Genomic DNA, 16,419 nt, shown 5'->3' with positions numbered 1-16,419 from the left:
CATGCAGAGCGGCAAGAGAGGCTGCCTGCATCTCTCACACAGTGGATGTGACAAGGTGAGTGGGGGGTATGTTAATATTGTGTGTGAGTGTGATTGGGGGGCTTCTAATATATATAGTGTGTGAGGGGGGTCTAATAATGTGTGAGGGATGGAAGGGAGGGGGTCTTAATATACTGTGGGTTGGAGGCAGGCTATTCAATAAATGGTGTTTAGATGGGGGCTAATTATTTAATGGGTGCTATATTTATTTGTGGTGTGTTGGTGGGTTCTATTAATTTACTATGGGGTGGCGGAACCATAAATGTAATGCTACAGTGGTTTGGGGGCTACTGAATTTGGTGCTGAGTTTGGGGAGGAGAGTTACTTATTAAATGTGTATACAATTAATGTCAGGGCTGGTTGAAGGGAAATAGAGTTATTTATCAAATGTGAGTACTATTATTTTAATATTGGGGTTGGAGGGAGGCCTAATTATAAAAACGTGGGTGCTATTGATTTACCACGGGGGCTGGGTGGAGTTTTCTAAATTTCAGACACTGGGCACAAACATACAGGTACAGACAGACACACTGGGCAGAGACACATGTAGGAGGAGACACACTGGGCACAGACACACGCTGGCGCAGACAGACGCAGGTGCAGACAGACGCAAGCCAAACACACGCCGGCGCAGACACACGCAGGAGAAGAAACACGCAGGAGCAGAAACACTGGGCATAGACAAATGCAGGAGCAGACACACTGAGCACAGACACAGGGGTAGACACACTGAGCACACGTGTGATTCGCGGCACTTAAAATGGTGACAGTCACAGATGATTAGTGGATCTAGATGTGTATATAGGGAGGCTGATATTAATCTATATTACTATATATTAAAATTGTAATAATGCATTAAAAAATCATTAATATACAGCATAATATTTTACTGTGATATAACTGTAATAAGTGAATTCTATAAAGTGTTATAATAATATTTGCTTAATAAAGAAATCTGTGAAATCCCTAAACAAAATTGATATGCAATACACTATGTGTTAAAATTTATCCAATAGTGAAACAAAAATATTTTATAATCCCTTACAAGTGATGATAATAATAAAAAGTGATTAAAATAGGTTTGTGCTGTAATCCATTTAACAATATAGGTGATAAAGAAAAGTGTAAATCGTGAAAAAACCATTTAAATTGTTACTATGCACTAGTGGAATTATTTAATCACAATAATACACATTATAATTATAAATCTCAAATAGGTGTCCTTAAATGTGTGAGATTTATTCAAAAATACAATATTTCCTTATTATTATTAATTTTTATTTTATATTTTTTATTTATTTCTTACATATATTTTTTATCTTTAATCTAATCTTTATATAATTTCTCATATGTTTCTGTACTATATCATATGCCCTGCATTCTCTCACATTTGAATCCTATATCATTTATTCTTATATTAAGATTGGTTTTACAGAAGTATCATTAAAAGTCATTCTTTCTATTATGTTTTTCCTCTGGGATGTCTCCCTGGAAAAGATGAGAAGATTACACCAAACAAAAGTTAAGTCTGACATTCCATCAATCTTTTATTGATTGTAATTTATATGTGTAAGGCTCAAAACCAGAAGGGGAAGTAACCCTCAATAAGAAGGATTCATTGTCGCGAGTAAAAACTATTTGTTTACAAGTATGTCTCCTCAGAAAATTTAGCCCTATAGATCAACACTAACCATAACTGCATTTATACCATTAGTCCTATGTTTCATGTGATCTATATATATATATATATATATATATATATATATATATATATATATATATATATATATATATATATATAAAAAAAATCTCTCCCTTTGGTCCAATGATGTCCCATATTTAAAAAAAACAAAAAACTATTCTTAATTCTGTATTTAGTTAATTTGTTATTTATTAATAGTTCCCATTAGAGAGAAGCTCATTAATTATTAAGTAGAAGGTTATTTTCACCCTTGTGGAGTACACAGACATATTTAGATGACAGAAGGATTTACAACTCTTTTCGAGAAAAATAGTATTGGCAAAAAAATTTAATAAGAATTTAACTTCTAACTCTGATGCTCTACTCCCCTGCTCGCATGAGACAGCTGTCCCTATCTTATATCCGCCATTCTCAATCAAGGATAGGGAAGCTTTGGAAATACTGAAATAATTAATAGAACAATCTCAAACTGATAAAATCCCCCTGATAGGAGAGACTTGTGTTATTTGCAAAAGGAATTTGAGGTATTTCCCCTAGAAAGTTAACAGTCCTCAAGTGAAAATATTAGACATAATTTAACAACACAAGAGAGGAAAGCCCTCCAAGAGCTGAAGAACTGGCAAGACATTTTGATCAAACAGACAGACAAGGGAGGAAATGTGGTGATATGGCCACTTATAGAAATAAAATAATAAAGCTTTAAGACAGCTTAAATATAGAAGCTGTTACTATCAATTATTGTTGTATCCTATGATCAGGTTTACAATTGAATATCATAAAATAATAGCAGAGGCAGGACAATTAATAAAACAGAATTTGAATTCTTACACAGTAAGAATTCCAGAGTCCCAACGTTTTACATGAAGGTGAAGACCTGGCTGAAGGTACACAAAAACAAACAGGTACCTCCAGCCAGGTAGGATTTTCAGCAGTAAGATACTTCTTGACTATGAATTGTAATACAGAATTTAAGAACTTTCTACTACCACTTTTGGAATTTATATTGACAATTTTTTTTTAGCTTTGGATAACAGCTTTTACCTACAGATAAGGGGCACGATAAAAAAGATGGCAAGTGAACCCATACATGCCAACATATACTTGGGATTGTTGAGGAATGGTTTGAGGAACATGACAGCGTTTAAGGTGTTGACTTGGCCTCCAAATTCAACTTATCTCATCCAATTGAGTATCTGTGGAATGTGCTGAAAACAAGTCCAAGCCATGGAGGCCCCACCATGAAACTTACAGGACTTAAAGGACCTGCTGCTTACATCTTGGTGCCAGATACCACAAGACCCCCTTCAGAGGTGTTGTGTAGTCCATGCTGTTTTGACTGCAGAAGGGGGACCTACACAACATTAGACAAGTGGTTTTAATGCTGTGGCTGATTGAAACATTATATATATGAGTTGGTCAGCTTAAACATATATTGCAATATGTGGAACTAACATTCCCTGTTTTTAATATAGAACAGTACTTGATATAGCATTAATTATGTGTTTGGAGAGTGCAGAGTATCCCTGTTTTCATATATATATATATATATATATATATATATATATATATATATATATATATATATTATAGAGAGAGAGAGAGATAGAGAGAGAGAGGTATATAGTGTATTGTGAATAATTAAGCACAAGATATGTATGCAGTATTTTCTGACTGTAATATACTAACAGTTAACTTTTAGTAAAGGTATAAATAAAAATATATCCAATTACATATAATCATTGCAGTAGACACCTATATTTAGAGATATTTAGAAAATAAACAGACACAAAGTAAGTCCGACAATGAAGAAGGAAACAAAAGTGTCATTGTATAAAAAAATAATCCCTAAACAAAGTCTTGGAACACTGACTCTCTACAATAGTAGTCTCTACAATGTGAAAGCGCTACTAATAATGATTAAGAGTAATCATTAATTAAAGATACTAAACATCAAGAGAACCTTGACATTTATATGATAGAGAGAGAGAATGTTATAGTTACATATGAGAGAGAATGTTACAGTTTTGTGTGTAAAAACACAAAAAAGGTATTATAAAAGCGAGACATTTAATGGCTACCAAGAAAGAATTACAAATCCAAGCTTTCAGGGTGCTGAGGCCCCTTTTTCAGGCTGGCTTGAAATGAAAGTTGAATTGTCAGAGTATATAATACGTATACATAATTAACAAGGACATTGTATACAAAATATTACATTAGTTTAACAATTAAGAGTGATTAAATGTAAATGAGATTGCCAAGATGGAGAGCATCAAAAGCATTGTGAAACACTTCCCAAATGCACACTGTCCTTTCTCCATAATAACAGGGTCACTCTGGCATCAATATGATATAGAAAGGTAGTTTGCAGCAAACAAACCCTAGCAAGTCTAGGGAATAGGTCGCAACTGAGAAATTAGTTGAGATCACTGAAATTCCATTTAGATGTGGGGGTTCTTTTGAAAGCAAGAGGGAGATTCAGAACGTATATCCACAAACAATGTAAATGAGATGGAGATACATCAAAGGCGATGTTGACCACTTCCCAATAGCACATAATCCTACCCCAGCATTTCGACACATCAGCACGGTGGCTTAGTGGTTAGCACTTCTGTCTCTCAGCGCTGGGGTCATGAGTTCAATTCCCGACCATGGCCTTATGTGTGCGGAGTTTGCATGTTTTCCCTGTTTGCGTGGGTTTCCTCCAGGTGCTCCAGTTTCCTCACACACTCCAAAAACATACTAGTAGGTTAATTGGTTGCTATCAAAATTGACCCTAGTGTCTCTCTGTCTGTCTGTTTATGTTAGGGAATTTAGACTGTAAGCTCCAATGGGGCAGAGTGAGATTTATCCAAGCGGGGAGTCCGTGAGTTTCTACACATTGTCCAGAAAGTTCTCTAAGGTGGTTTCCTCTTATGACTGCATTTCCATAGTAGGTTTCTGGATATTTGGATGTGGGAATGAGTTCCCTGAAAAGCTAAAGAAGATGCAATATAATCTGATCTACATTATATCTATTGGTGCTTCTAGATTGTATTTTTCTGGATATAATTCAAGCTTTTATTATATGGGTATTGTTCAGATACTTTTATATTGTTTATGATATATTTATACTGGTTTACTTTGACCATCTATACATATATGTAAATGAAGGCACACAATATTTTCAAGTGTAGATGATCATATAATTAATTGCCATTTAGTGGTATATTTTCTGTATATTTATTAGAGATGGGCGGGCTCGGTTCCCCGAGAACCGAACCCACCCGAACTTTGGGTATCCGAGTACCAAGCCGCCCGTTCGGAATCCAAATCGAGGCCGAACGTCATCGTGACGTTTTCGGATCTCGGGGCTCGGTTCTCGCGATACTTGAAGATTATAAATACCTGCCTCCACAGCAATCCATCGCCATTTGACAGAGGGAGAGAGCAGGGTGTAGTCACAGGCTGATTAGAGCAGGGACAGAGAATACAATATTCTGAATCCAATTGTGCTAACAAAAATCGCTATAGAAGAGAGGATAGAGGAGTTTTGTTTTTTCCAATATTTGGCACTCAAAGTGCTTTTTGGGTGTCCCACATTATTTTGCCTAAATATTTCTGGCTGTCAAAATTACTATCTGTCAGCAGTATCTACCAAATAATTTTTAGCACTCCCCAGTGCTTTTGGGGTGTCCCCCGTAATTGTGCATAAATATTTCTGGCTGTCAAAATTACTATCTGTCAGCAATATCTTACCAAATAATTTTTAGCACTCCACAGTGCTTTGGGCTCAGAATGGATTCAAAGCAGTCCACATATGATCAGAATGAGCAACCAGGTTCTGTCACCAGTCCTGATGTTAGTGTTCCCAGTACGTCATCTGGGCAAGGCGATGTCAAACTACACAGTGTTTCGAAATTAGTTCAAAAAACCAAAACAATTTTTTTTTTACTGTGTTGAAGCGAAAAAGAATTGTTACTGAGCAAAAGTTAAGTGCCGATAATTTTTTTTTTGCCAACATGCCATTCTACACACGCAGTGGCAAAGAGAGAATGAGGCCTTCACCTTTGGCTATTAGTGGCAGATCCCAAAAAGTTACAGAGCCTACAATTGGTGCACAACTACTGTTACGCGTCAAAGCCGAACTGCAAGATAACAGTAAGGCATTAGAGGATAATGTTTGCTCTGATTCACAAATGACACCAATCCCTGTGGAGAGTCCATCCAACAGTGGTATGTCTAATCGTGAGCATTCTGTTAGTTTACCCATAAAGAAGGGCCCTTTCAGAAGTTCTGCTAACGTGTACCTGAACAGCCCGAGTGTAGCCGGTGATACACAAATTGAGGATGCCACTTTGGAAATAGAAGAGGATGAGGGGGAGATTTGTGGAGGTGATGAGGGCGCTAATGAGGATGTTGATGATTATGATGCAGAAAGATACCAAATTGCCTTTCTCAATTTCTATTTATATTCTAGATTATATAACGGCTGAATAGTTTTCTATTTTACTCCTAGTGGAGAGGGGATCTGATGCAGACAGATACCAAACTGCCTTTGTCCATTTCTTTGTATATTCGAATTTCTAGTTCCACAGTCTGTGCAGGCTGCTTTTTTTTTATATTCAACTACAAGCGGAGAGTGGGGGGGGGGGGGGAGAGAACCACCAAACTAACGTGGTCCATTTAATTTTACTTTCTAGTTCCACAGTCTGTGCAGGCTGCCTTTTTTATATTCAACTACAAGTGGAGGGTGTAATATACACCCAAAGACGATTGCTACATTGCCAATAATCAAAGATGGAGGAGGTAGACAGCCAGGTTTGTCTGTATAATTTGCAGACAAGTGTTCGAATTAAGGACGACCTACCAGGGATTAAACTGCTTTTTTCAGAATTTATAAGCTTTAAAATTACCTCACTTATCTAAGAACTGGTGGAGCACTAAATTAGGTTATTTTAGACCAAAAATTTTTTATTTTTTTCAAAAATAGCAAAACAAAACCAAACAAAACCAAAACCAAAACCAAAACACGAAGGTAATCCAGATCCAAAACCAAAAACAAAACCAAAACACGGGGGTCAGTGACCATCTCTAATATTTATACTGGTGCTGATATATTTTATTATAGAATTCTGTGGTACATTTGCACATATATACCAGTGTTGATTTATCTGTGTTATAGAACTATGTTCTTTTTATAATAAAATCTTGTTATATTTCATGCCGGCTTGATTTGCAATATATATATTTTTATCATGTATTGGGATTTTTTTGGTGGTATTCTTTGCGCTGGTTGTTTTTTTGTATCTGTCTGATTGTTGTGGGTGTACCAATACCCATATCCAGCTGCAGTTTTCCACCATTCTTATATATTTTCTAGCAAATTTATAGCGCCTAATATTTTCTTTTTAGATTTATTTATATAGTGCCAATCATATTACACCTGGCTCTGTGCATGCCCCTATATGTGCTATGGTGTGTTCCTACAAACTACTATTGGATGTTTTTAGGAATGTCCTGGAAAAACAAGTCCAAGCCATAGAGGTCCCACCATTCAACTTACAGGACTTAAAGAACCTGCTGCTAATGTCTTGGTGCCAGATACCAGAGAACACATAAAAATAACAGACTAAATTCCATATTGTACCCTCAAAACCCATCCGTTCAGGTTAGCTTACCCTTTCTCCGCCTAACCCTCCAACCCTCTTCTCTATCTTTCTATACCTCAACCCCTCCTACTTATTTCTGTGCTTCTTTCCCCTCAGTGTTCTTGTCCCTCACCTCTTTTTGCCACTCTGTGTCTCCTGTCAGTCTCCCCCCTTTAGATTGTAAGCTCCCTTGAGCAAGGCCCTCTTTCCTAGTGTCCTCCTGTTTACCTTTGCCTTTAGCCCTCTGCCTCTTCTCTCCATTTTGTCACTTGAATCCTGCCCCATCTGTCCTCCTCTCCGGTGCCGCCTCTTCTCCATCTCTGCCCTGATCTTGGGCACAGTCACAACCCCTTACTCACTCCCCACCTCCCTCCTTCCCTTTCTATCTGTACATTGGAATTCACTTTTAGCTCTTTGCCCTGTGCACCTTTCTCTGCTAAGTTGGTACTTGTTTATATTTATTGCACTTTGCTATTACTGCATTTTTGTTTCTGTAATACCTTGTACGCCATGTTACCCTGTACTGTTATCCCATGCTCTACGAACAGCACTGCAGACTTTTTGTGGCGCCTTATAAATAAAAGGTAATACTAATAATAAACCATTTTCATATAAACCACCTCCTAATGTGAGGAACAACACGGTCAGAAGTACACTTTCAAAACCCACAGAAACAGACACATTTGCTTGTAACAACAGATGTCAGACTTGAATACATATTATGTTCAGACAAAATAAAAATACCCACCAGACAGTACGACTATTAAATTCTTATTTTCTCTTGTGCTTACTAATATGTAGAGCCAGACTAGGGGACATTATATTAGGGAAACAAAACAGAAACTGTGCATAACAACGAATCTACACCAATACCCAGTAAATTATAATAAATTTGAGTCACCTGTGGAAAAACACTTCTGCAGTGCATACCACAGTATTGCAATTATGGGAGTAATGACACTCGAAGGATATTTTAAAACGGAGAGGAAAATCTGAGAATTCAAATTCGGAACATGCTTAAGACATGGCCTACATCTCAAATCATGGTTCATGACTATAAAAAATAGAAATACTTCTTAGAACTAAGTGATTAATGGCAGGCCTCTGGACTGTTCACACCTTACTTCTAATTAATAGTCATTACCGTTGATGCCTGTCCATCTGTAGCAATCTAATTTACATTTTATCATAATCACCAAAATCACGTAAAATTTTGTTTTCATTGTCCTTGTTCAGCATATATAGATATGCACTGTGCCAATTCAGCTTTCATGTGTAAACTTGCCTGATGAACAGGTCATACTGCTCATGCAATTTTACATTTTTTTCTGCTTAGCTATTAAAAGGTGTTACTTTTATAACATGTTCAGAACCTAGCGATACAAGAAAACCTACTGTAAGTTAATTAAAGAGAAGACTCTAAGGCTCGCCTATTGTTATAAATGAATTCCAAATCAAAGATTATTTATTTAATACAACAAGTTAAAAAGGTGCATAGTCAAAGAAGTGTGAACTGATTGGTGATTATAAGACTTTTGGGATCTTTAACTAGATTAGATTTGTATCGTTAATGTATATATTACATTCACTGATTCAATTTTGCAACTTTAGTGAAAAGATTTATACTACAAACTACTTAATTATACATGATTGTAACAAAATAATGATTGATGATGATAATGACAATATTAAAAGTCAAATAAGCCTTAACAAACTTTCTATAGTTGGCTATTCATGGAAGATACCAATAAAGAATCAAAACCAGAGAAGTCAGTGGCACATAGAATAGATATGGTAAGTCTACATACCATTATTGAAATTGCAGATGTTTGTGAATTAAAGCCTGACATCATGATAAACCATTTCAGACTGTCAATGTGACACTGCAACCAACAAAATTGAAGTGCAAAACAAATACACATTTTTTTTAGGAAAAATAAAACTTAAAATAAAAAACCTAAAATAACCTGGTTGCATAACTACATAACATAGTAACATAGTTGATGAGGTTGAAAAAAGACACCAGTCCATCAAGTTCAACCTATTTTGGATCTCCTGCGATCCTGCACTTATATTTGAAATTAATCCAGAGTAAGCAACCGCCCATCTGTTTCAATTTTGAAAATCCCCCCAAACTCAATATTGCAATCCAATTTTTACCCTATATCAACTACTATCCTTTATTTTAAATTAACGGTCATATCCCTGGATACACCTTTCCGCTAAAAATTTGTCTAACCCTTTCTTAAACATATCTATTGAATCTGCCATCACAACCATCCCTGGCAATGAATTCCATATCTTGACTGCCCTTACTGTAAAGAACTGTCAAGCTTAACTGTGCAAACTCTTCCATAATGGAGCAGTAGCTGTGCACAATGATAAACAATCATATTCAAAATCATGTTTAAAGTTAATTGGCATACACCATCCAGCAAAGAAACAGACTGTGACTAACCAAAATAAAGATCAGCTGTTGCAGTTTTCTTGGTAAATCCTACTAGGGATGGTCATGGTCTGCAAGTTTTCAAAACATCTACGGGATCTCATTATTGAAGGTACCAATCAGGAGAGGGGTATAAAAGCATTTCAAAGCATTACATCTACCATGGAACACTGACTAACTATCAGGAGAAAATATGTCACAACAGGGACAATGCCAAGATCAGAATGTCCCTCTTAAGTTTATGATAGGACAAGCAAAAAAACTCATCTGGGAGGCTACAAAGAGGTTCACGGCAACATTACAGGGGATGCAGAAATTTCTGCAAGGAACTTCCTGCCTGCTTGTGACAACAATTTTCTGTATTCTGCACGTCTGGGCCATGGAGTAGAGTGACAAGGTGAAGCTATTTATAACAAAACACATAAAACATGAATTCTACTGAAAACCTGCAAAATGATCTAAAGAGGGCTATGCACAGGAGATCTCCTTGTAATTTGATGAATCTTGATGATTTTTTTTTTTTGCTGACAAAAGTGGGATAGAATTGCAAAGTCCAGATGTGCAAAGCCGTGAGAGACTTATTGAAAGACTCACTGCTATAAAAAAAAAGCAAAATGTGTTATAAAGTTTTAATATAAGGGTGTGTACACCAATACCACCATGGTATTGCAAGTTTCTTATTTTGTTCCTAAACATTGATTATGTGTTTTTCACTTGAATTTTGTTGGTTGCAAAGTCACATTAAAGGTTGAAAAAAGGCTGCCATAATTAATATTGATTTATAGGCTTTACATCACAAACACCTGCAATTTCGATAAGGGTATGTAGACTTATCATATCCACTATTTGTGCATATTAAAGTATAAACATTTTCAAGCTTAGGGCTTGTCCACAAGACTCTCTGCTGTACACCTGGAAAGCAGAGAGATATGAAACTCGGATGCTGCCATAAGACAATTACTTCCTCAAAATTTTCTTGCAGTCTTCTTTGAGTTGCATATTTCACTGCTGTACATGTGGATATCAAGGGCAATGCTGTATAGAGATCAATGGATTTCTCTTCAGAGCTCTTTTGCAGGTGGTGTTTAAGACTTGCATTCTGCTTACAACACAGCTCGAGAAACTGCTTGTGTGGACAAGCTCTTTGATGAAAAAAATGTGTTGATTTATTTGATTTATTACAGTATATGATACACAACTAAAAGCAAAATACTTTATCACTGCAAAAAAAAGTTGTTTTTTTTCCCATAGGTACTCAATGTTGGTGATCTGTTTCAGTACAATGATTAAAGAGTGAGTTGTTTGAGTATCTTGGAGGTGTGGCCAGTGAGAATCTGAGTATGGCCTGGGCTGTCCATGAGCATGTATGTGTGATTTGCAGACACATCGCTTATAAAGTGCACAGGTGCAGTACAGTCCCTTTATAAAAAATTTATAAAGCTGCAATTCCAGTTAGTGATGGAAGTGCTGCATGTTTGTCATTCTAAATGGACACTAAACATGTATTGCGCGCAAGAAGATCAATCGGTATCTCTAAACTTCGTTCCTGCTGATTCATATTGGTACATGTGGCTACACAAATCTCATCAGCCGTTTTCAGCACTTGAATAAAAAAGGAAGCATAATTTAACAATTTTAAATTCAGTTTTCCTACGAGCTATATATATTAAGGTCTGTAAATAATTGTATACATAAATAAAATGGGATTGTTGATTAACATCCAAAAGTTGGAATCAAAGTGTAATCCCTGTTAAAATTGAGGAAAACATTCTTAATGGCTACCTCTTTGATGGTTTTCTTTTAGACCTTTCTGGAACTGGCCTCACCCTCAATGAGACCATAACCCCCCCCCCCCCCCTTAATTATGTCGCAAAGAGAGCTCTGGGAAAAATTTAAAGGATCATGGGGGGGGGAGCAAATCCTGTAGAAAACGGTGAACTCTGCAAGGAGACTTACCAGAACAATCATGGAAACTATTTTGCGTCCCATAATAAGAATTTTTTTTTATGGATTCATATTTACAGTAGAGAAATACAATGGAAAATAAGACATAAATAAGGATAAAGTCTCCTAAAACATACTTTTTCAAAACATTCTTCATCCTCCTTTTCCTCCTCTTACTCATCCAAGCCTTCACTTCCAGTGTTGATTCAAGTGTAGGCTTTGTATGGTCAATAGTGTAGGTATCCTTTCCTTTTCTCCAGATCTCGTATCTATCTGGCTGGAACATTCTCACAAATATATCCATTGATATTTTCACCATATCACTGCTGCATGAACACTGTAACAACAAATAACGAGATACTTATTAACAAAAACCTCTACTTACTTAAAGGAAAAACCATTCAACATAATGTATACATATGCATGACATATAGATAAAAGAGGATATTGCTAAAATACTAAAAATTATCTTTAATAGCATGATAAACTCCATAAAATAGTAATATACTTACAAAACTTTATTTAAAATGTATTTTACAGTAACAAAAAAAATAAATGTTTAACTTGACGAACACCATCCTGAAAATAATAAAGTTGCATTATATATATATATATATATATATATATATATATATATATATATATATATATTTCAGTGATGGTTTGGGGTCACGTTGCATCGCGTTCCTTTTTCAAGGGCATTACAAGGGATTACAGGTTTCTAGGTGACCTTCCTTAAAGTCCATCAGCGATTACACATTGCTATTGTTTAAGTTAACGTTGTTGTCACCTCTGGCCACCAATGTGCTGTCCATGCTAGAGTGGCCTTTTTGGTCCTGAAGTTTCAGCACTTTGCTCATTATTTCCTGCACAGGTTTCCTGGTGCTAAGCAAAGACTATTTGTCACTTACAGTGCTGTCTGGCCAGCTGCATTGATCGGATAACCTTATAGCGTGTATGTATATATATATATATATATATATATATATATATATATATATATATATATATATATATATATATATATATATATATAAAATGTGTGTGTGTGTAAATATATATATATATATATATATATATATATATATACATATATATATTTACACACACATTATATATATATTACATACATACACATATATATATATATATATATATATATATATATATATATATATATATATATATATATATACATATACATACTTACATGTATTCCTAGTGGGGATATCAAAGCATAAGCATGAAGTGGTTCTGTCAATAATTATCTATAGATTAAAAAGATAGTAAAAGGCAACCCATTCATAAACCACTGGGGTTGTCTTTTAGTATTTTATGAATGATGCTAACGAGTTGGCATATGAGTGGTCCAAACCAGTCTGAGTCAAATATTTCAGGTTTACTATCACAAATATTTGACAGCAAGTTTTGGTTAGGTTTATTCCCAGGATTAGTGCTGTGATCATTATTTACTGATGAGCAGAGCATAGCCCAACCCATCCCCCCTTTAAATACTTACCTTTCCTATTTACCTTTATATTTTTATTTATTTTTTTAATATCCTCTAGTTTTCACCTGTGGTATACCTTTATCTTGCTGCATGCTAAAATGTTCATATTCAAATTTAATCTTTTATTGGATGTATGTTTTACTTTTTAATTAGATACTGTTTATGTATCTTTGTTGTCATTCTAAGTAAGGGTGTGCACCGGCCACTTTTAGTGTTTTGGGTTTTGGGTTCTGATTTGTTTTGCCAAAACATCCGACGAAAGGTTTTGGTTCTGATTTATTTTTAAAAAAGCATAAAAAGTGCTAAAAAACAGTTTTGTGGTTTTTTTTTTCACTCCTACGCTATTATTAACCTCAATAACATTCAATAACAATCATTTCCACTAATTTCCAGTCTATTCTGAACACCTCACAATATTGTTTTTAGGCCAAAAGGTTGCACCGAGGTAGCTTGAGCACATAATGCCAAAAAAAGAGGTGCAAGATGAAATTGTTCTGGGCCCTCCCTCCCACCCCTCGCGAGATTCGACGCGAGACTTGGACGACAGAGCCTCGTTTTAAATTTTTTGCCCGCCGGAAATATCCGAACAGTGCTCGGATCCCGTTCGGATCCGCACTGTTCGGGTAGGCTCGGATTAGCGGAATCCGAGCCTGCTCATCTCTAATTCTAAGCTATTGCTGTATAACACACCAAATGTGATATCTACTGTAACAGGCCTATCAAAAAGGCCACTGAGCTCCATTTTGTTGTATTAATACTTTTCTCTGTGTATTGTAAAATGCTTATCTGATCAAAGGTTGGACGGAGACATCTCCACATATTATGCCAGGACAGTGTCTCAGATGCTTCTGCACATGAGTGAGAATAAATTCTTTCTCATCAGTAATGTATCAATAGTAAGTCTGAAAATATGTTCATACCCTTATATGTAAGATGATTCTAAGACCCTTTGCTCTCTGAGTATAAAACTGAAACGCAACCAGAGAGACCCTTGCCTCATGACTGGACCTTGATGAAGAAAGGTGCCTATTGTGTTTCCAGCTTTCGTGTGAAAGAGGGGTCCTGGAAATTGACTGTTACTTGAACATATTGGAAGCTAAGTATTTGATTTGCTTTTTCTTTTATGTTATGTTTATTGTAAAAATAAAGGTAAACGTCACAATAAATCTTGCATTCATGAGTCATTAACTCTTTAAAACCGAAAGAACCTCATTCAACCTACAATGCACATTTTTTAGCCATGTCGTATGCTTATATATATTTTAAATAATTTTGGCTCATTTTGTATAATGATTATTCGTGGACTACTATTGTATAAATTCTTGCCTCTGAAACCCATCCACCACACACCTTGAGAAAGATTCACTTGAATCAAAAGCATATGTTCCAAATAATCAGCAATGGAATCACTTTTACATCTTGACATCCAGCTTTACCCACAAATACCTATATGATATAGTAGCTGATTTCCTCAAGTTGCATTTGGTTATATTAATTATTGTCTTTTTACATTTAATTCATTATCATCGTCAATATATAGCGTCACTAATTCCGCAGCACTGTTCAGAGAGCTCACTCACATCAATCCATGCCCCATTGGAGCTTACAGTCTAAATTCCCTATCATACACACACAGAGACCACGCCCCCTGCTACCCCCTTTCACAAGACTTCTCTTCTGGGATCTCCCGGAGGAGAAGTTTGAAAAGTAGGCAAGTATGAATAATACTATCTATAAGGAATATTATGGTTATGGCATAAGTGCTCAATTTGGTTGATTTTTTTTTTTTTTTCAAATGTGAAAGATAGTCTACAATATAGTACAAAAAAAGCATATACAAAAGAGTAACCATCAAAGTAGAATTTAGGCCAATTTTAAGAGGACAAGCATTGAACACCATGAGGAGTGTCAGAGAAGAAAAATAAGTTTGTTTTCTATTTCTTCCCCAGGGACAAGTCAAAAGCAGTACAAAACAAAAGCTGGGCTGGTCTAGTAGCATAGTAATAAACCAATTTTGGAAAACCAAGAAGCTCATAAGTTTAAGTCCCACTTTATTAAGTTTGCTTCTTTCACCAGTTTTAGAAATAAAGATAAAAAGGCATTTTAATAAATGTCACCATCTTAACCACAATGAAAACATTATACCACAAAGTATGGCTGTCCAACTGGAGCTCTCTGGTTCAGAAGCAGTCTCCCAAAGATTTTTTGTGACTCAGTTTGAGTGTCATAATTTTACCAGGATCTGGCCCAACAGATATGTATTAGAAACATAAATCTGGACCACTTCGTGGAAAGTTGGAATGGCACTGACATATGAGACTGCTTAGCAGCGTCAAGCTGTTCATCTCATAAGTTACTGACACTGAATGGCCCCTAGAGTACACACACTGAGTATATACAGTTTCCATTTACTACAAAGATATAACAAATGGTTGCTCAGGGAATAATCCAAGGGAAACCTTGTCAACAGTACTGATAAGTGAAGTGTGAAAATGAGACAATGGGGTCATGTAAAGAGCACTTTCAGCAAGTGTAATGATAAGCTATTTGTGATTTTTGCAGACTACAGAAAGAACAAGCTAGCTGCACATAGTAATGTTAGTATTACAATATTAAACCTAGTTAACTATAACGGCTATAGAGGTGAATGACAATCAATATGCTCAAAGTCTACTATGATAAATATTAAAATGTGTACATTCTCCAAATAAATGCTACAACAATTTACTGTCATCTACCTTGTTTCAAAGTGTTTGTGTGATAATAGTGTTAGTGATAGTGTTAATAAAGACACTATTTTATTCAGTATTCATAGCTAGTGTGTTTTTTACAAGTGTCTAAAGATTTAAATAGCATAGTTACACAAGACTTCACCTTAGTTATCTTTACACCTGGCAAGAGGGTATAAGAAGTGGCTAATCTCCTCATCCTTTCTTTCACCCACTGATAATTATCTATACCTTGTCTGCACCAGATAGAGCATTTTTAGGCTGGGAACACACCATCCAAAATTTATCCAGATTTAATATCCTTAATGATTTTATCAATGATTAAAAAAAAAAGAAGTCCCGAACAGCATGCAGATTCATGTGTACAAACTGAACAAATTTTATGTGACTTACTTTCAAATTTGTGCTCTTCATCTGTAATA

General features: G+C 35.6%; 1 protein-coding gene across 1 annotated transcript in view; it reads right to left on the bottom strand.

Moving 5' to 3' along the window:
- Window positions 1–16,419, bottom strand: part of KDM4C (lysine demethylase 4C) — a 458,533-nt gene that overhangs the window by 222,915 nt on the left and 219,199 nt on the right. Inside the window, exon 9 of the mRNA XM_075209347.1 lies at window positions 11,896–12,095. Within this exon, the coding sequence (XP_075065448.1) occupies window positions 11,896–12,095 (200 nt within the window). The remainder of the gene's footprint in view (window positions 1–11,895; window positions 12,096–16,419) is intronic.

The sequence above is a fragment of the Mixophyes fleayi genome, chromosome 1, assembly GCF_038048845.1.
Source record: "Mixophyes fleayi isolate aMixFle1 chromosome 1, aMixFle1.hap1, whole genome shotgun sequence".
Classification (NCBI taxonomy): Eukaryota; Metazoa; Chordata; class Amphibia; order Anura; family Limnodynastidae; genus Mixophyes; species Mixophyes fleayi.
Note: the sequence above shows the minus strand (reverse complement) of the source record. Positions and strands in the feature narration are given on the sequence as shown.